Here is an 18,679-nt window from a genome sequence, read left to right on the forward strand (position 1 = left end):
TTTAATTTTTTTAATTCTTCCATTTTAATTTTTAATTCTTTTTATTTTTTAATTTTATTTTTTTTGCCATGGGGTGGGCCAAGGTGCCATCTGGCACAGAGGCAGGAGTATGGAATTCTGTCCAGCTGTGTGATTTGTATTTTTTTTCTAGTTGTCCCTACCCTGAATTCCCAGGTAATAAAAAAAAAGCAATATTTTATGCAGGATCAGCTTCCAGTGGACCTCAGGAGACGATTCCATCTTCAGATCAGTGTATCGTCTCCATGTGCACCCTGCTGACACAGATAGGAAATGTGTGAAAGTGGATGAGGACACCTCTTCCAGGAACTGAGGGCTTCCCAAATCGGCGGGAGAAAAACGGGTCTTCTCTCCGAACCAGGGAGCAGAGCCATGCTGCCTGCCTTCCCTCCAGAGACTGCAACTCACAAATGCCAGTTGCTATGGATACGGGCAACTGAGGCTCCCCTGGGGCAGTAGTGCAGTGGAGGCCTCAAGGCTGTTTGTTATAGTGATGCAGGGCCTGGTGTCATCCCCACAGTGTTGCCTCAGCATGGAGGGCAGGGACCAGCCTCGCCTGAGCCACTGCCTGGGCTCCTCCAAGGACCCCTGGTGGCCCAGCCTAGGGGACATGTACACCTGCAGAGCCACTGATCTTTATGGGGGGCGGGTGGGGGGCAGTTCAGGGAAGGAGGTCTGTCCATCAGCAACAGGTGTGCAAGTCCCTCCTCTATTCTTCTGATTTTGGAGCCTGGCAGAGGTAATGCTAAGAGGCGCCCAGCCCGGGAGCTCATTTCTGGTTTGGAGGCACTACCCAGGGAAGCTTTGCTGCGAATGGGCCCCTGTCCTGGAGGCTGAGGGGAAGTCGTGCCGGGGAGTTCCTGGTGTGAGAGGTGAAACAGCCCTTGCGCTCAGTGGGCTCCCAGTCTGATGGGACACAGGAAGGACACAGGGTAGGGGACAAAGACAGAGAAGGAAAAAAACCCATCACTTCCTTGTTTTCATCCCTCCAGTGGCCTCCCCTCATGTTTCCCATAAAGAGAGACTCCCCTCCATGGGGTACACGGTCCTATCTGTGAGCCCTTCCCACCTGTTCCTCCCTAGACTCCCTTGCTTCTGCCGCGCTGGGCACAGGGCTCTTCCTCAAGAGTCCAGCTGGCTCCTGCCTTGGGGCCCTTCCTTGCTATTTCCTTGGCCCGAAGCTCTTTCCTTCATCACCTCTTCTTCCATCATCTTATTCAAGGCCTCTGCTTTGATAGCATTTCCTGACCACCTTGTGTCAAAGCAGCCCTTCCTTTCTTCCCACACCTCCCACTTACCCTCTTTCCCTGCTTTCCTTTTCTTCACACCTCTTGTATATTGATTTGTTCACCATCTAATTGCCTGTCTCCCCTCCTGGAAGGTCTCCTCCTCCGGAGCGGGGACAATGTCTTGTTTACTCTGAATCCCATTGCTAAGAGCATCACCTGGCACCTGGGAAGTACTCATTAAATACTGGATGACTAGGTAACAAACCATGTAGCTCAGTGGATTCCATTCAATTCTGTGGGAATGTTTAAAGTATGCTTTTATATTGTTCTACCAGTTGTCAAGAGAAAACTTCTCATTTGCAATGCTGATTTGCAATTGAAAGACATTGTTCTGAAAATCAGATTTTGGTTTCTTGAGACAGAACATCTCCCACTGGGGTATCCCAGATCCCTGGGGGTTCTTGGATATATGCTCATGAGAGTTTGGGTTTGTTTGTTTGTTTTTCCCTTTGGAAGATGTCTGTATATTAGTCAAAGTTTGGGAAATCCATGGGTAGTTGTTAGAAAGCACACACATACGGGCTCCCTAGGGAGGATGGGTTGGGGGTGGACTCTGGAGAACTTTCTGGAAAGCAGATCTTGAGCAGTAATTGGAAGAAAGGGCCAGGTCTTGTGTGTGTGTGTGTGTGTGTGTGTGTCTTTTTAGGGTCGCACCCTCGGCATATGGAGGTTCCCAGGCTAGGGATCCAGTCAGAGCTGTAGCCCCTGGCCTACGCCACAACCATAGCAACGCGGGATCCGAGTGGCATCTTCGACCTATACTGCACGCAGCTCACAACAACACCAGATCCTTAACCCACTGAGTGGGGCTGGGGATGGAACCTGCGTCCTCATGGATCCTAGTCAGATTCTTTTCCATTGAACCTCAATGGGAACTCCCAGGCCAGGTCTTAATAGAAGACAGAAGCTTTGGGTGCCTGGCTTGGAGGGCCTGGTTTGTAATGCGCAGAAGCCATAACAGACAGGCCCTCATCAGCCTTTGGGGAGCATCTGCGCCTGATGGAAAGGGAGTCTGAACTTGGCTAGAACAAGGTGAAGCAGTTAAGTTGAGGAGCATGAAAGCCTGAATTTGAGTGACAGCTGTGCAGGCTGGGACTGCGGTGGAGCAGTGACCCATAAACTCTGCTTTCTGGCCCCTTCCTCATCACTTATGTCTCACTGAAGTCGTGTGGGCATGACGGGGCCCCCCCTCCTGTGGTCCATGCAGCTGGGGCATGGAGGGTGTGCAGGAGTCAGCTGGCAGGTGGAAGATGACCCAGCCCCGAGGAGGACGGTTCCCAGCTTACCAGCTTGCAGGCCTTTGTTTCACTGCAAATCAACCAGGCCAGAGGTCAGCATTTTCCTTGGGAGACTGTCAGAGCTTGCCTGTGGTTGAGGGGGAGCGGGGTCAAATTCCCGGGGACTGGGCCAGGATTCGGCCCTATCTCCTGCATCAGCTGTCTGCTGTCTGCAGCCTGGCTGAGGCAGCAGCATGTGATTGGCAAGGCAGCTTCTGCAGCCTGATCAGACTGCCGCCCTAAGAAGCTGGGAGGCCCTTTACAAACCAGGTAGCAACCTCTTTGTTGGCCGGATGAGGTGCTTAAGGCCCAGAGAGCTACTGAAGGGCCTGGACGCGAGCCTGACTGTCCTGACACCCAGCTCAGTGCTCTTTCTGCTGTCTCCTATCTGGGACAGGAACCTGGGCAGGTGATGAGATTCAGGCAACAGTACCTCGGCACCTTGGTTTTCGGAAGCCCGTGTCTCGCTAAGAAGTATTGAGGTTTGCTTTGGGAGATTAAAATAAATGGATCCCACTCTCTGCTGGAGGGACGGCTGTTCTCCTTGGATACAGGGTTGTGATGTGACTTCCTCACCCTGTCAGGCTTCCAGCAGGACTGTGTCTGGGGGACTTTTAGTCCTGCAGGTAATGCCTGTGTGTAGCATGGCTTCCAAATGGAAAGGCAGCTGAACCCGAGGAAGGGGACCTGTGCCCCAAAACACCCGACCCTTTTCTATCCACAGTTTCCTTGTCCACCTCCTGCTCATTCTTCCAGGGCCAGTCATCTTGTGGTGGTTCCTGAAATTACCGCATGGATCTGGAGACAGGAGAGTGTGGAGGTTGAGAAGGGAGCAGGCAGAACCAGCTGGGGCAGAAATACCTGAAGTAAAAGATAAGGTCAGCGGGGTTTCTAAATCTTTAATTTAGAACGCCAAGGAATGAGCCCTGTCTAAGTGTTAAGAGCTCTGGTTTTGGAATTCAGGAGATGTAGCTTTGCACCTGAGCCTCTCCCCTTGACCTTGAATATGCCACTTAACCTCCTTGACCTTGAATAGGCTCCTTAACCTTTTTGAAGTTCCCGTCGTGGCGCAGTGGTTAACGAATCCGACTAGGAACCATGAGGTTGCGGGTTCGGTCCCTGCCCTTGCTCAGTGGGTTAAGGATCCGGCGTTGCCTTGAGCTGTGGTGTAGGTTGCAGACGCGGCTCGGATCCCGCGTTGCTGTGGCTCTGGCGTAGGCCAGTGGCTACAGCTCCGATTCAACCCCTAGCCTGGGAACCTCCATATGCCGCGGGAGCGGCCCAAAGAAATAGCAAAAAGACAAAAAAAAAAAAAAAAAAAAAAAAAAAAACCTTTTTGAGCCTCAGTTTTCTTCTCTGAAAAGTGGAGCTAATAGCCCCTGGCACCTTGCACCGTGTGATAACTCACTGAGATAATACGCATCAACAGAGCACTTACCGGAGTGCCCAGCACCTAGTACGAATACCTGATAAGGTAACCTAGCCTCTGCATCAGCTCCACATGACGGCTGAGTGTCTACATGGTGTCTAGTGCTGTGCCAGATGCTCTAGAAAATAAAGAGAATCATGGAGTTCCCATCGTGGCTCAGTGGTTAACGAATCCGACTAGGAACCATGAGGTTGCGGGTTCGATCCCTGGCCTCACTCAGTGGGTTAAGGATCCGGCGTTGCCATGAGCGGTGGTGTAGGTCACAGACATGGCTCGGATCCCGCATTGCTGTGGCTGTGGTGTAGGCCGGCGGCTACAGCTCCCAATTAGACCCCTAGCCTGGGAACCTCCATATGCCGCGGGAGCGGCTCTAGAAAAGACAAAGTAAATAAATAAATAAATAAAGAGAATCATGCATCAGCCACTGGGCACATATTCTGGCTGGAGAGAGAATTATATGTAAAACAGAAGACCGTGCTCAACATACATAGAAATCTAAAATGGGGAGATTTAGACCATAAGGATGGTGGGGAGAGAGCCACAAAGGGAAGAAGATGGCTTTAGAGGTCTTTGGAGGAGTAAAGGGGGGGATTAGGAAAAAATGTATATACAAAATAATATTCTCCTTTTAGTATCCCCTGCCCCCAAAATGTACACTTTAGAATAACATGTGTGGAGCAAGGAGGAAGTCCGCTGGCTGAGGGGCCAGTAGCCATGGGAACAGAACCCTCCATCCTCACCCTCGCCTTGCCCTCCCAGGGGTGAGGTTCGTGGCACCGCCTTCCCAAAAGCTAGAGAGTCTGTGTGGCTAGATAGAGGAGGAATCGTCCACCTTCTTCGCTCTCACTGGACTCTGTGGGATGCTAGAAATATTTTCCAACCCACCGAAGGAGAAAAAATCTACCAGGGCTGGTGCCAAAGTATTCAGTAAATTCAAAAGAGGCTTTTGTTTGCAGAAGAAAGCGGCTAGGCTGGAGCCTCCTCTTCTGATCTGACATCACCGCCTGGTGGGTTGGGCCTTCCATTCTCATCCAGCCTCCACTCCCTGGGGCTCCAAGGTCTTAGCCTATTCAGGGTTCTTTAGCAACGTGCAGTGCTGGTTGCACCTGTTCGTTCTGTCGCCTTTGGCAAATGTCAGCTCCTCTGGCTTTAGTAGCTTCACCTGTGAAATGGTAATGACCATGCCACTCACTTTGGAGGATGGATCTAGCCAAGTGGGTTGGTCTTTTGCTCCACCTCTAGCTCTCAGGTCTGAGCTGGGCGGCAGCAAGCATTGCCCAATATCCAGACAGGCACCCTGCGATGCCAAACACAAGAGTCTGTCATTATCCAGAATGTGTGTGAGCTCTGCTTTGGCATCTGCCTTTGAGCCTGCAGCACGTTCATTCACTGTGATGGGTAGTCTTCTTCCTCTTGGAGGGAATTTGATTTCAGGGAGCAGGCTCATCAGGAAAATAAGTATAAGATCAAGCTGAATGAGGGTACTTTTAGTTGCAAACAAATGAAACTGATTTCATCCAGCTTTGAAACTGACTCAGAAATGGTTCCAAAGAAAATTTCAAAAATCTTTTGTGTAAGGGTTGCATCCTTAGGACAGAGTTAGAAGGTTCTTAATATTTTAAGGACGGTACTTGTTTGGGCATATTAATTCTGATTATTTAAAAAATGAATTTGCTACATTATAGTTACATCTAATGTTTTTAAAAAGCGATTATCCTCTTCATTCCTATTCATTTCCTAATGCATTTGTTTTATGTGTTTGGATATCTGTGCTTTTTATTTTCTTAAACATGTGGCTTACCCAGTTCATTATCCATTATACAAACATCAAATGTTTTATGTCAGTGGTTTTCAAACCTCTCTGCTTTTTCAAAGCCAGGTGGCTGGGTCCTGGCACGGAGCTTCTGATTCAGTAAGTCTGGGGTGGGGCTCATTCATTTGCATTTTTTTCTCTCCTTTTTTTTTTTTAATAGTGATTTTAATTTTTTTCCATTGTAGCTAGTTTACAGTGTTCTGTCAATTTTCTGCTGGACAGCAAGGTGATTCAGTCACACATACAATATACATTCTTTTTCTCACATTATCATGCTCCATCATAAGTGACTAAGATATAGTTCCCAGTGCTATACAGCAGAATCCCATTGCTTATCCATTCCAAAGGCAATAGTTTGCATCTATTAACCCCAGATTCCCAGTCCATCCCACTCCCTCCTCCTCCACCTTGGCAACCACAAGTCTGTTCTCCATGTCCATGATTTTCTTTTCTGTGGAAAGGTTCATTTGTGCCATATATTAGATTCCAGATATAAGTGATGTCATCTAGTATTTGTCTTTCTCTTTCTGACTTAACTTCAGTTAGTGTGAGAGTCTCTAGTTCTATCCCTGTTGCTGCAAATGGCATTAGTTTGTTCTTTTTTGTGGCTGAGTAGTATTCCACTGTGTATATTTACCACAACTTCTTAATCCATTCATCTCTCAATGAACATATAGGTTGTTTCCATGTCTTGGCTATTGTGAATGGTGCTGCAGTGAACATATGGGTGCAAATGTCTTTTTCAAGAAAAGTTTTGTCTGGATATATGCCTAAGAGTGGGATTGCTGGATCATATGCTAGTTCAATATTTAGTTTTCTGAGGTACCTCCATACGGTTTTCCATAGTGGTTGTACCAATTTACATTCCAACCAACAGTACAGGAGGGTTCCCTTTTCTCCACACCCTCTCCAGCATTTTTTATTTGTGGACTTATTAAGGATGGCTATTCTGACTGGTGTGAGGTGGCAACTCATGGTAGTTTTGATTTGCATTTCTCTAATAATCAGTGATGTTGAGCATTTGTCCATGTGCTTGGTGGCCATCTGTATCCATCGTTTGCATTTTAATATACTCCCGGGTGATGCTGTTGCTCCTGGACCATATCTTGAGACCTCCTGACCTAACTGAAAAGGGCTTTGGTCATTAAATCCAACCCCTTTATTTTTCATGTTGTTAAACTGAGATACAGGGAGAAATGACTCCTTTACCAAGCATCATATGATTAAATCAGCGACGAAGCTGGATCTGAGATTATTATTATTTTTTTAAATTTTTTATTTTTTGTCTTTTTGCTATTTCTTTGGGCCGCTCCCGCAGCATATGGAGGTTCCCAGGCTAGGGGTCTAATCGGAACTGTAGCACCGGCCTACTCCAGAGCCACAGCAACACGGGATCCGAGCCGCATCTGCAACCTACACCACAGCTCACGGCAACGCCGGATTGTTAACCCACTGAGCAAGGGCAGGGACCGAACCTGCAACCTCATGGTTCCTAGTCGGATTCGTTAACCACTGCACCACGACGGGAACACCTGGATCTGAGATTATTATTTCCTGGTTAGACGCTAGTTAACACGAGCATGTAGGTTTTAAAGATTTTGTAAGACCTTCCTGGTTTCAAATAATCTGACCACTGTTATCCCTTTTAGTACAACTGTGTCATGATTTTTATTTCACCATACGAATGACTCGTGTTTGATTTGCTTTTCTAAAAGTTGTGATAAAATACATACCACATAAAATTACCATTTTAACCACTGCAGCCATCACCACCACTATCCATCATTATCTTTCCCCAACTGAAACTCTGTACCCATCCAACAACATCTCTTTGTCCTCCAACCCCTGGCAACCACCATTCTACTTTCTATCTCTATGAATTTGACTATTCTAGGCGCCTCATATAAGTGGAACCATGTAGTATTTGTCCTTCTGTGACTGGCTTATTCACTTAGCACAATGTCTTCAAGGTTCATCCGCCTTGAAGCATTTGTCAGAATTCAATTCCTATTTATTTATTTATTTATTTATTGCTTTTTTAGGGCTGCACCTGTGGCATATGAAGGTTCCCAGGCTAGGGGTCTCATCGGAGCTGCAGTTGCCGGCCAACACAACGGCCACAGTAACACAGAATCCGAGCCGTATCTCTGAGCTACACTGCAGCTCACCGCAATGCCCGATCCTTAACCCACTGAGCGAGGCCAGGGATCCAACCTGTGTCCTCACAGATGCTAGTCGGGTTCGTTAACTGCAGAGCCATGACAGGAACCCCTCAGTTCCTTTTTAAAGCTGAATATTGTTCCATTGTATGTATACACCACATTTTGTTTATCCAGTCCGCGGTTGCTTCCACCTCTTGGTTATCGTGAAAATGTTGCTGTGAACATGGGCATGCGAATATCTCTTTGAGTCCTTGTTTTCCCTTCTTTGGACTGTATACCCAGAAGTGGCATTGTTGGGTCATAGGGTAATTCTGTGTTTAATTTTTTGAGGAACCTGATTTGCTTTTGATTCTGGGAGCTTGAGGCTGGAAATATGGATCTGCTATTAACAAATTAGTGGGCAAACAGAGCTGAAACAGGGCCTGGCCCTTATCCATCTGTTGGAAGGTGAATCAGCTGCCCTAAGGCTTTGTGATAAAGAGACCTGTTATTTCCAGTTTACTACCAAAGATTGCAAATAGTGTCCTAAATTTTCTCTCTTCTCCTTGGCTCTGCTCTGACTTCACTGCCAGCAATGTCCATACATATTTGTCTCCCTCTTTGTCTTTGGGCATCTGATTGTATTCCTGTTCACCAAATCTTTTTTTTTTTTATTCTTCTTACCGTCCCTGCAGTATATGGAAGTTCCCGGGCCAGAGACTGAACCTGTTCCACAACAGTGATCTGAGCTGCTGCAGTGACGATGCTGAATCCTTAACCTGCTGCGCCACAAGAGAACTCTGCCTGTCCATCAGTTCTTGCCAGGCCCCAAACACTCCCACTGCATTGCAGTCTGGAACCAGTGGATCCAAACCCATTACACTGCACCTTAAATCCTCCAGGTGGAATATGATTGTAATCTGGGAAGCAGCATGCCAGGTGGTTGCCTGGGAAGATCTCACATGCAGTAGAGATTAAGAAATATTTACAGGGAGTTCCCGTTGTGGCTTAGCGGTACTGAGCCTGACTAGCATCCATGAGGATGAAGGTTTGATTACCGGCTTCGCTCGGTGGGTGAAAGATCTGGTGTTGCCGCAAACTGTGGTATGGATCACAGATGTGGCTCAGATCCCAAGTTGCTGTAGCTGTGGCGTAGGCTGGCAGCTATAGATAGCTCCGATTCGACACCTGGCCTGGGAACCTCCATATGCCACAGGTACGGCCCTAAAAAGACACAAAATAAATAAAAGAAAAAAGAAATACTTACAGAATTAATGAAGGAGTGTGACAAGAGGGCTAGAATGCTGTCAGTCAGGGTTCCAGGGCCGGGCATTTTGTAAGAAATCACCAACTACTTGGATTGGTTTTTGCTACCACCCGAGAGTCTCTGGGGCTGCACCACCTCCAGGGCATCCTGTGCTGCCCTGGAATTAGAGGGGCCATTGGGAAGCCTAGTGTCTTCTGCCTGCAAATAGGTGCCAACTTGAGGGTTGAAGAATGTGTCTTCCCTGGGCTCCACTCTCGCCTGGAGAGATCCAGAACAGCGACTCCTAGAATTGGCAGAGGGTTGGGGGCTGAAGGAGAAGAAAGAACAGGCTCTAGACTTGCCAACTCACACTTCTAGCCCAAGTCTGCGAAAATCCAAATGTCTCTTCAGCAGACGCGAGAGGATATTGTGAAACTGCAGAACCAAAATTATTATATTTTTAAGTTTAAGGAAATTTCAGACTACACAACCTTCTCTTCTTGGTTGATTTATTGAATCCTATCAGTGAAGTTAAACCAATAACAACCATGTGTAGAACTCCTAAAAGGCTTATAATCAGCATCGCTTAAACACCCTACCCAGGGTCAGAGAGCTGAGTGGGAACTGAGTGGCTAGGTTACTCACTTTTTCTTTTTAATTTTCATTTTTTCATTTTTTATTGCTATTTCCCTAATACAGTTTTTTTCTGCTATACAGCATGGGGACCCAGTTACACATACATGTGTACATTCTTCTTTTCTCCCATTATCATGCTATGTCATAAGTAACTAGACATAGTTCTCAGTGCTACACAGCAGGATCTCATTGCTAATCCACTCTAAAAGCAATAGTTTGCAGCCATTATCCCCAAGCTCCCAATCCCTCCCACTCCTTCCCCCTCCCCCCAGGCAACCACAAGTCTATTCTTCAAGTCCATGATTTTCTTTTCTGTGGAAAGATTCATTTGTGCTGTATATTAGATACCATATATAAGTGATATCATACGGTATTTGTCTTTCTCTTTCTGACTCACTTCACTCAGTATGAGAGCTCCATCCATGTTGCTGCAAATGGCATTATTTTGTTCTTTTTTATGGATGAGTAGTATTCCATGTGTATATATGCCACATCTTTCTAATCCAATCGTCTGTCGATGGACATTTGGGTGGTTTCCATGCCTTGGCTATTGTGAATAGAGCTGCAATGAATTCTCGGGTCAGTCTCCCAAGGCAACAGAAATAAAAGCAAAAATAAATCAATGGGACCTAATCAAACTCACAAGCTTTTGCACAGCAAAGGAAACAAAAAAGAAAATAAAAAGACAACTTACAGAATGGGAGAAAATAGTTTCAAATGATGCAACTGACAAGGGTGTAATCTCTAAAATATACAAACAACTTATACAACTCAACAGCAAAAAAACTAACAACCCAATGGAAAAATGGGCAAAAGACCTGAAGAGACATTTCTCCAAGGAAGATACACAGATGGCCAACAAGCACATGAAAAAATGCTCAACATCCCTGATTCTTAGAGAAATGCAAATCAAAACTACCATGATTTGCCACCTCACATCAGTCAGAATGGCCAACATGAATAAGTCCACAAATAACAAATGCTGGAGGGGGTGTGGAGAAAAGGGAACCCTCCTGCACTGTTGGTGGGAATGTAAGCTGGTACAACCACTGTGGAGAACAGTATGGAGGTACCTTAGAAAACTATACATAGAATTACCATATGACCCAGCAATCCCACTCTTAGGCATATATCCAGACAAAACTTTCCTTAAAAAAGACACATGTAGGAGTTCTCTTCGTGGCGCAGCAGAAACGAATCAGACTAGGAACCACGAGGTTGTGGGTTCGACCTCTGGCCTCAATCAGTGAGTTGGGGATCCAGCACTGCCGTGAGCTGTGGTGTAGGTCATAGATGCGGCTCGGATCCCAAGTTACTATGGCTGTGGTGTAGGCTGGCAGCAACAGCTCCGATTAGACCCCTAGGCTGGAACCTCCATTTTGCCGCAGGTGCGGCCCTAAAAAAGGACAAAAGACAAAAAAAAAAAAAAAGATGCATGCACCCGCATGTTCATTCATTTTAATTTTAAAGCAGCAAGATGCCCAGGCCCATTATTGAAGTCGTCAGAAATACTCTTTTCATCTACCTCTAGTGCTCCATTATCCAGGTTAACAGAGGGGAACAGTGAAGCAGATGTGGCGGTTAATCCACAGAATCCCTGTTGGCTCAGAATAGCATCATTTTTACTCACTTTGTATCAGCAGATGTGCTGCCTTTCCATACAGGGTTTCCTGGTTTACAGTTCCCTTTACCCACGTCCCAACGCAATGGCAAATGCCGTGTCAGATCTGGGGACTTTGTGTTTCTCTTCCTCCAGGCCCTTTTCTAGAATGAGGTCGTCCAGACACCCACCTCCAAATGCGTGTTATCCTTGTTTCCTTTCAGTCGGGTTGGAATGGAGGCTTGTAAAGAGTTCCCAGATCCCAGGAACCATTGTGGAAGGTCAATGTACTGTGGTAATTGGTGGTAATTGGTGATCTGTCTGGCTGGGAGCTGTCATCGGGTCTTCAGAGTACAAATTTGCAGAATCTCTTAACATCAATGCTTGCTACTAACCGTAACCAGACCCCACCTTATCTCGGCATCATGCTGCTGCTTAGAAGGATAATCCCTCTCCAGCAACTGACTACCTTTTTCTGTTTTGTTGTCACAGAGTCACCACAGGAGACCAGCAAAGTCTTGGGGGACCTCCCCTGTCCCTGAGAGCTGCCCCCTTACATCTGCTTAGGGTGCTGCAGGGCACAGAGGCAAATACTGCTGACTTGCTGGGTGTTAGCGCTTTAAATCCCCTGAGACGCCTCCTTGATAACACCCATCACTTCCTCCATCCATTCATTCAAATAGTGTGTGCTCAGCTTGTGCTTGTGTTGGGAGTGGCCTCAGCGCCAGACCTGGGTGAGACCTGGCCTGTGCTTCCCCAGAGCTTCCAAGATGCTTGAGGAAACCAAATGGTTCAACTTGAAAATCTAGGCAGTTTTGCAAGGCAGGCCTTTGGGCATCCCACCCCAGTACTTTGTAGGTCAATCAAGGGAGCATATGAAACTCAAGCTCTTATTCCTAAATGAGGTGTGAATACCAGGAGAAGGGGAGAAGGGAAGTATTTTTAAGTATCCTAAGTAAAAATACTCAAGAAAAACAGGGTCTGTGTCTTTGGAAAGTGAGGGGCCCTTTTCTGAAAGGTGGTCGAGGGGAGTGAGAGTGCATGCATGCTCTGGTCTTGGCCTGGACCTTCTTGGGCAAGCAGAGTGGGATGGCAGAGAAGGAATTATCTCAACTGAAAACCAGAGAAATTTGGGTCTTCACTGAAACAGACAGAAGATGCCAAAAAAAAAAAAAAAAAAAGAAAGAAAAAGAAAGTCCACAAAAACCAAACAAGCAAAAAATGGAGTTCCCGTTGTGGCGCATCGGAAACAAATCCAACTAGGAACCATGAGGTTGCAAGTGGGTTTGATCCCCAGCCTCACTCAGTGGGTTAAGGATCCGGTGTTGCGGTGAGCTGTGGTGTAGGTTGCAGACGCGGCTCGGATCTGGCGTTGCTGTAGCTGTGACGTAAGCGGGCAGCCGTAGCTCCAGTTTGAACCCCTAGCCTGGGAATCTCCATATGCTGCAGGTGCTGCCCTAAAATGCAAAAAAAGAAGAAGATGCCTGGCATTATATTTGGGGGTGAAATGTAAAGATCTACCCCTTGGCAGGATCCTCCATTACTTGGCCTCTGGCCTGGAGTCCCTGGAACACAGAACCTAAGGCAAAGGCTACACCGTTATCAGGACAAGAATGCTAGAGAATAGAAGTGAAAGAAAAGGTGAGAGATGCAGGGAAGAGGGCAGGCCTGTGTGAGGATATATTATTGATCTGGCTGCCACCTGGTATCAAGCCCAGCCAGTGATTCAGTCTTTCAGGGTTGTAAGAACTGACTGTTCCTCCAGATAATCAGGAGTGGAAAGGGTCCCCTCATCCCACTGGGCATAATTCCCCTGCATTCCTGGTGATACAGGCCTGGGCTCCCTGAGTAGGCCCTGCTGTGTCTCACCCCCCAGTGTCAACAGGGAGCCCTAGGGCAAGAAGGAGGAGGTACAGGAAGCAGACATAGCCTAGGCACTGTTGGGTGGTGCCCGTGTGAAGTGGGTAGCTCTCACAGAGCTGGGCACTACAGCAGTGTCTGGGGCTGGAAGGAAATGTCAAAGGCCCTGGCGTCAGATATGGCTGAGAGGTACTTGACCACACAGCTACACACCACAATAGCCCGGAGGCAAGATGGACTTTCTTTCAGTATCAGCAAGAGTGTGGAGCATAGAATGGGGCTGGGGTGGTGCCAGGAAGCCCTGGCTTTCCTTGTGGATGGAGAGCAAGAGGAAAGACATCCAGGTAAGCAATAACAGCTACCAGGTAGTCTGCTGTGGCCCAAATCTCTGAACCTAGTCTGCAAGGAAACCATTATCTTCTCTAGTCCTGCACTCTTTGGAACCCTGCACCTAACCCAGCCCAGGGAAGATGGTTCTGTGGTGTCCACTGTTCATACTGAGCACCAGGGATATGGCTTGCATCTCTGTGGGCATGTGATACCTTTTTTTTTTTTTTTTTTGAGTAAATAAATGAGCTCCATAGGAAGCAATACATAGGCATAAGAGTAGGGCTCAGGGTTTGCAAAGTTGAAACATATTTGAATAAAGTGAATCTCTGGCTTGACTATCCATTTGAACATTTCTTTTACTAGATTACCTTCAGCCTTCTTTTTTTTTTTTTGTCTTTTTGCCTTTTCTAGGGCCGCTCCTGCAGCAATATGGAGGTTTCCAGGCTAGGGGTCTAATCAGAGCTGTAGCCACTGGTCTACACCACAGCTCACTGCAACACTGGGTCCTTAACCCACTGAGGGAGGCCAGGGATCGAACCCGCAACCTCGTGTTTCCTAGTTGGAGTCGTTAACCACTGAGCCATGACGGGAACTCGTACCTTTATCCTTCTTTACCCTCTTGAAGAGGTAACCCCTTCCTTCGGTGAACTCTCAAGACCTTTAGTAAGGTCTTTACTGTCTTCTGCTTTATCAATTTTCTATTGCTACATAACAAGCCACCCCCGAACCTTAGGGGCTTAAGGCAACAATCATGTCATTTATTCACAGTTCTGTGGTCAATAATTTAAGCAGGGCTTGTTTGGGACATTCTTCTGGTGGCCATGCCCAGAGTCCCTCATGTGGCTGCGTCACTTGGTGTCCCAGGAGGCTGGATGATGTAAGATGGCCTCATACATCTGGCAGCTGCTGCTGCCAGCTGTTTGGTCAAGGGCTGCCCTGTCCAACATGGTAGCAACTATAAGCACTTGGCTCTTGAGCACTTGAAATGTGCCTGGCCCGATTGGAGCTGTGCTGTAAGGGTCTTGAAGACTAGGATAAATATGGCTAATGTCAACTACCTCATTAATAATTTTCATATATTGATTACATGTTGAAGTGATCAATTTTAAGTATGGGGTTCAATAAAATATATTAAGTTCACCTGTTCCTATTTGCCTTTCTCTTTTTAGCTTTTTAATATGACAATTAGAAAATTAAAAATTGCCTAGGAGTTCCTGCTGTGACGCAGCAGAAACGAATCTGACTAGGAACCACGAGGTTGCAGGTTTGATCAGGCCTCGCTCAGTGGTTTAAGGATCTGGCATTGCTGTGAGCTGAGGTGTAGGTTGCAGATGTGGCTCAGATCGGTGTTGCTGTGGCTGTGGTGTAGACCAGCAGCTGTAGCCCCGATTTGTCTCCTAGCCTAGGAACCTCCATATGCCGTAGGTGTGGCCCTAAAGAGCAAAAAAAAAAAAAAAATTGCCCATGTGGCTTGTGTTACTATATTTCTGTTGGACAGCATTACACTATAGGAATGAAATATGCACTTATATTACAAATGGAACTATGATGGAATTTTGCAGTTTACATATAAATGATGAAATAGGTAAATGGCCCTACCTTTCACCTCCGGCCTATATATTTCACTTCTGGTAGAAGGGTCTAGAATTATTTAAGGTTGGGTAGCCTGGGCTAAGATATTGAATCTTCCTTTGTAACACTGCTGTTTTGTGAAGGTAGGAAACAAAGGCCAAGGGGGTTAAGTGACTTGGTGAAAACAAGAGCCCAGGACCTCTGCCGTCCAGGCCTCAGCTGTGTTGCTCATGCCCCTCACAGTCGCCTGGTCGAACCCCAGCTCCATGGGCCATCTGCTTCTCCAGCTGAGGTGCTTTTCTCTTTCTAGACACCCCCAAACCTTTCCTATCCCCATCACATCTCAGGCCTTCACATGTCAGGCAGCCCAACCTAATCCCAAGCAGGAGAGGCAGATAGAGTAGCTCAGAGTTCTGCAGCTTGCATTCTGCTATAATCAGTTGCTGGGACAGGAGGGACAAGACAACCTGGAATGAAGAATGGAAAGGAGAGTTCCCATTGTGGCTCAGCAGTTAACGAATCCAACTAGGAACCATGAGGTTGTGGGTTCGATCCCTGGCCTCGCTCAGTGGGATGGGGAATCCAGCATTGCCGTGAGCTGTGGTATAGGTCGCAGACACGGCTCAGATCCTGTGTTGCTGTGGCTCTGGTATAGGCCGGCGGTTACAGCTCCAATTGAACCCCTAGCCTGGGAATCTCCATGTGCCACAGGTGCAGCCCTAGAAAGACAAAAAGACAAAAAAAAAAAAAAAAGAGAGAGAGAGAGAGAGACTGTAATTAGTGATGGTCCCTGGGCTGGGCTAAAACACATGCACTTAGCCTTTTGACCCAAATGTTCCAGGTCCTCAGGACGTCTGCAATTTCCATGGCCACAGCAAAGCAGAACTGTACCATACACCTTGCTGAAGCCCAAAGATAAAAATTGTTAGGGAGCAGAAAAACAATGATCAGGTTTTGTAGTCATCCTGTTGAGACTTGAACTAAAGCACAGCAGGAAGCATGAAGATAGTAAGGAACAGAGTCATTAGATACAAAAGAGATAGGAATTGGGAGTGGGAGGCTTAGAGAAAGAGAAGGGTCTGGTTCTCAAGTTCAGCCAGGTGGACAACAGTGTCATTCTCTGATAAAGTGATTATAAAGAAGAGGAAGAGGCTTGGTGGAGACGATCAGAGGTCTGGCTTAGTGTGGTTTTAAGGTACCTATGGGAGATCTGAGTGGAGATGGTCAGTAAATAATTGTAAATGTGGACTTAATTGCAGCAGAGAAGGAAGGACATGAGAAATTAATTGGGAGTCGTATTGAGTAGGAGGTGATTAAAACCATTGGCAGAGGTCAGATTCTCCAGGGGGATTGTGTAGACTAAGAAGATATTGCTTGAGAGTGAGAGCCTGGGAAATAGCCACGTTTGAAGTACAGGGAAGGGAAGCAGGACCTTTGAAGAAGGCCAGGAAGTGATCTAGTAACAGGACCTCATACTTAATCTATGATTGCTGAAGAAAAAGAGAAAGAGATTCTTGGAACACAGTGGGCCACGTGTTCAGCATTTTGTTCCCCAAAGGGCTTTGTAAATACAGGACACAGTAGTAATATTTGTTAAAGTCAGTGGAGGGAGTGGGATGGATTGGGAGCTTGGAGTTAATAGATACAGACTGGTTAAGGATCCAGCGTTGCCGTGAGCTGTGGTGTAGGTTGCAGACATGGCTCGGATCCCGCATTGCTGTGGCTGTGGTGTAGGCCGGCGGCTACAACTCCTATTCGACCCCTAGCCTGGGAATCTCCATATGCCCTGGGAGTGGCCCTAGAAAAAAGGCAAAAAGACAAAAAAAAAAAAAAAAAGATGCAGACTATTACCTTTGGAATGGATTAGCAACGAGATCCTGCTGTATAGCACTGGGAACTATATCTAGTCCCTTATGATGGAGCATGATAATGTGAGAAAAAAGAATGTATACATGTATGTGTACCTGGATCACCATGCTGTACAGTAGGAAAAAAAATAATGTATTGGGGAAAAAAAAATAAAGAACAGTAAAAATGGGAAAAAAAAAATTAGTTTTAAGTTGCATTGTATTGCCCTGCACTGGTTTGAGCTGAATTGAGTTTACTGCTTCTGGGCTGCTCTAGCAGTTTTAGGCCTTTTCCCTGTTCTGTCCAGCTCCTCCCCGCTTTCCCCTCCCCTTGTTCACTAAGTCCAGTATACAGCAAGAAATTTGTTGCCCAATTAAACATTTCAAGGTCTTAATAAAAGCTGGTAACAGATCATCTCACTGGTAACCATTTGCCAGCCTTCAGATGACTGGGAAGAGAATGACCAGATAACAGAGGCTTAGGTACCAGAGGCTTATGTAAAAGGATACTTAATTGTCTCTCATAACAAGCAGCGCGAAGGTAGGTAACTTCAGGTTGGAGCGGGATTTAATGTTATAAAGGACCTGGCTTTTGTTTTTTTTCTTTTTGGTATCTTAAGTTTGTCGACTCTTAGTCCCCCGGTTTACCACTCATGGTAATGGGATGGCTGCCATACTTGCGAGCATCATAAGCCTAAAATAGTCAAGTTCTTGGTAAGAAGAAAATACCAGGCCTCTGTTGTATCTTTGATTGAGATAAAAATCTCTATCGGAAGTTTGCCCAGCTGACTTCTTCTTAAGTCTCATTGGCCAACTTGGCCATCCCTAAACCAGGCAGGAGCAAAGGGGGGTGGTGTTACCATGCTGATTTATCAAGTGAGAGGAAAATCCACCTTCTGTGAGCCTGATACCACCAGAAAAAAGTGAGGTTCTGAAAACCAAGGAAGAAGGTGGATGGCTGTTGAGTAAGAAACTAATGGTGTCTTCCGTATTCCTATTTTTGGTCCTGGTAACATAAGCTTGAAAACATTCAATCCAACATTTATTAAGTGGCTTCTATGTAGTAAGAACAGTTATTTCACCACTGAAACAGGTAACATGAGTAGATCCTTCTCCCTACCACCTTTTTTTTGGCCTCTGTTATTCCTCGGAGGTCTTTCTTGCTTGGGGTACTAAATCAATCCTCTGTGTTCTGTTCAGTTCTAGCTCAGTATTGAAGTCAATTTCCTCACCATCTTGATCGGTGCAGCTAATTCTGATTTTGAAAATCCTGTGTTCCCATCACTTTTGTTCTGTTTGTGGTGGATCTTGTCCCATGCTCCTGGTCTCCCCATTCAGCTCCTCCCTTTAAAATATTTTATCACTTATTCTCCTTTCTTGGATCAATCTCTTGCAGTCCCAGTTTCTCAGGCCTTGCTTTACTCTATTCTTTTTTTTTTTTTTTTTTTTTTGCCTTTTTGTCTTTTTAAGGCTGCACCCGAGGCACATGGAGGTTCCCAGGCTAAGGGGTCTAATCAGAGCTGTTGCCGCCGGCCTACACCACAGCCACAGCAACGTGGGATCTGAGCCTCATCTGCGACCTACACCACAGCTCACAGCAATGCCAGATCCTTAACCCACT

General features: G+C 46.4%; 1 protein-coding gene across 50 annotated transcripts in view; it reads left to right on the forward strand.

Moving 5' to 3' along the window:
• NFASC (neurofascin) overlaps positions 1-18,679 on the forward strand; it is a 212,422-nt gene that overhangs the window by 54,706 nt on the left and 139,037 nt on the right. For 19 of the 50 annotated variants that reach the window (XM_084976689.1, XM_084976706.1, XM_084976701.1 and 16 more), the window contains exon 2: positions 8,663-8,869. The exons of the other annotated variants lie outside the window; for them this stretch is intronic. In XM_084976689.1, the coding sequence (XP_084832815.1) occupies positions 8,663-8,869 (207 nt within the window). The remainder of the gene's footprint in view (positions 1-8,662; positions 8,870-18,679) is intronic. 50 annotated transcript variants of the gene reach the window in all.

This window comes from Sus scrofa, chromosome 9 (assembly GCF_054392235.1).
Source record: "Sus scrofa isolate SSC_HxYL_T2T_F1_AM1 chromosome 9, Sscrofa_HxYL_maternal_Yorkshire_Landrace_v2.0, whole genome shotgun sequence".
Lineage (NCBI taxonomy): Eukaryota > Metazoa > Chordata > Mammalia > Artiodactyla > Suidae > Sus > Sus scrofa.